We start from the raw sequence: 1,335 nt of genomic DNA, 5'->3' as shown, positions 1-1,335 counted from the left end.
ATTTGGGGTGGAACCCTCCATGCATGGTTAGTAGCTTCTGAGTCTTAACATCCGTGGTCTTTATCTCCTGCTTTGGCCAGCTCCTTTGTTTATTTCAAACATTTAGCCGATCATGGGTTGGTTTGCATCAACAGGAACTCTACAGAAATAACATTTTTATGAATTGTGTCATGCATAATATGTTAATATGTTTTTTCTTCTTTTTCAGATCCAGAGTACACAGTTCAAAGCTGACTGAACAGCCAGCATGTTTGCCCTGCAGGGCACTTTGGAACCCCGACAGTAATGTTCTGAGTTTGTTCAGGTTTGACTTCAGTCAGAGAGACTAAATATTTAGTTTCTCTCTCAAGTGAGTTCAGGCCTGTTATGTATGTCAAGCATCTGTTAGGCTGTGTGGTTGCAGCTATCTGGCTTGTAGTCAGTTCTGTACTAATGCCTGCACAGAAAAATCAGATGCACTTTCACTGGTTTCTGTGAAACTTCCATTGTTTGTTACAGTTTCGTAACAAGTCGTCTCTTAACTATGTCCCTACAGACTCCAAAGTAAAATCCATTGGCTTTACTTAAAGTATCGTAGTGTGATTGTGCCTTTCCAATATATTTCTTCAGAATGATTAAGAAATGCTGTAAAAGAATATTTGAGTCTTCATTAGCATGTCTCCATCAACATCTTCTTACACATAGGTATTTCATTAAAAAAAATGTCTTAAAGGGACAAAGGCCCAATTTGAAGGCATTAAGTATCAAAGTAAAATTTCAAAGTCATATCCGATATATTTAGCATTTTCATAACAACTGAATATAACATAGTTACAAATGTTATAAATAACATAGTTATAAAATGGCACTAAGTGCCTGGAAAATACATAATACTGTCTCTTTAATCCACAAAAGGGGAGAGAGAAACATATTTGCTGAATAAGCTCTGATGTAGCAAATTTCCCATCTGTGCCTTACCAGGGCCTCGAAACTCTGAAAATTTCAAAGTTTTTGATATGCATGATTCATTCTATCAATCAATCAATTTTTATTTGTATAGCACATTTCAGCAAGTAAGGCATTTCAAAGAGCTTTACATCATTAAACACAAAAACAGAGTCATGCAACATTGAATCAACAATCAAAAACATTTAATTTCCTGCAGATATTAAAAAACGAACAAAAATAAACAAAAAAACAAAAGAGGGGGGACTCCAACCTGCACCCCTTTTCAAACAACGGGAGGGACTCCAACCCTAGTTTGTACACTCTACTTGCTGCAGACATGAATAATATGAACATCTGGCAGAATGACATTCTGCGAAGCCTAGTTGATTCTCTTCAAACCGGTAGGTG

The 1,335-nt window shown here is 36.5% G+C and overlaps 1 protein-coding gene across 2 annotated transcripts in view; it reads left to right on the top strand.

Moving 5' to 3' along the window:
- LOC103152781 (uncharacterized) overlaps positions 1-792 on the top strand; it is a 14,934-nt gene extending 14,142 nt beyond the window's left edge. For both annotated transcript variants that reach the window (XM_007573392.2, XM_007573390.2), the window contains exon 12: positions 209-792. In XM_007573392.2, coding sequence (XP_007573454.1) covers positions 209-234 — 26 coding nt within the window. In that variant the 3' untranslated portion in view covers positions 235-792. The remainder of the gene's footprint in view (positions 1-208) is intronic.
- Positions 793-1,335: the final 543 nt, after the last annotated feature.

The sequence above is a fragment of the Poecilia formosa genome, unplaced genomic scaffold, assembly GCF_000485575.1.
Source record: "Poecilia formosa unplaced genomic scaffold, Poecilia_formosa-5.1.2 Scaffold328, whole genome shotgun sequence".
NCBI classification, from domain to species: Eukaryota; Metazoa; Chordata; class Actinopteri; order Cyprinodontiformes; family Poeciliidae; genus Poecilia; species Poecilia formosa.
The sequence above is the reverse complement of the archived record's forward strand: the minus strand, read 5'-3'. Positions and strand labels throughout refer to the sequence as shown.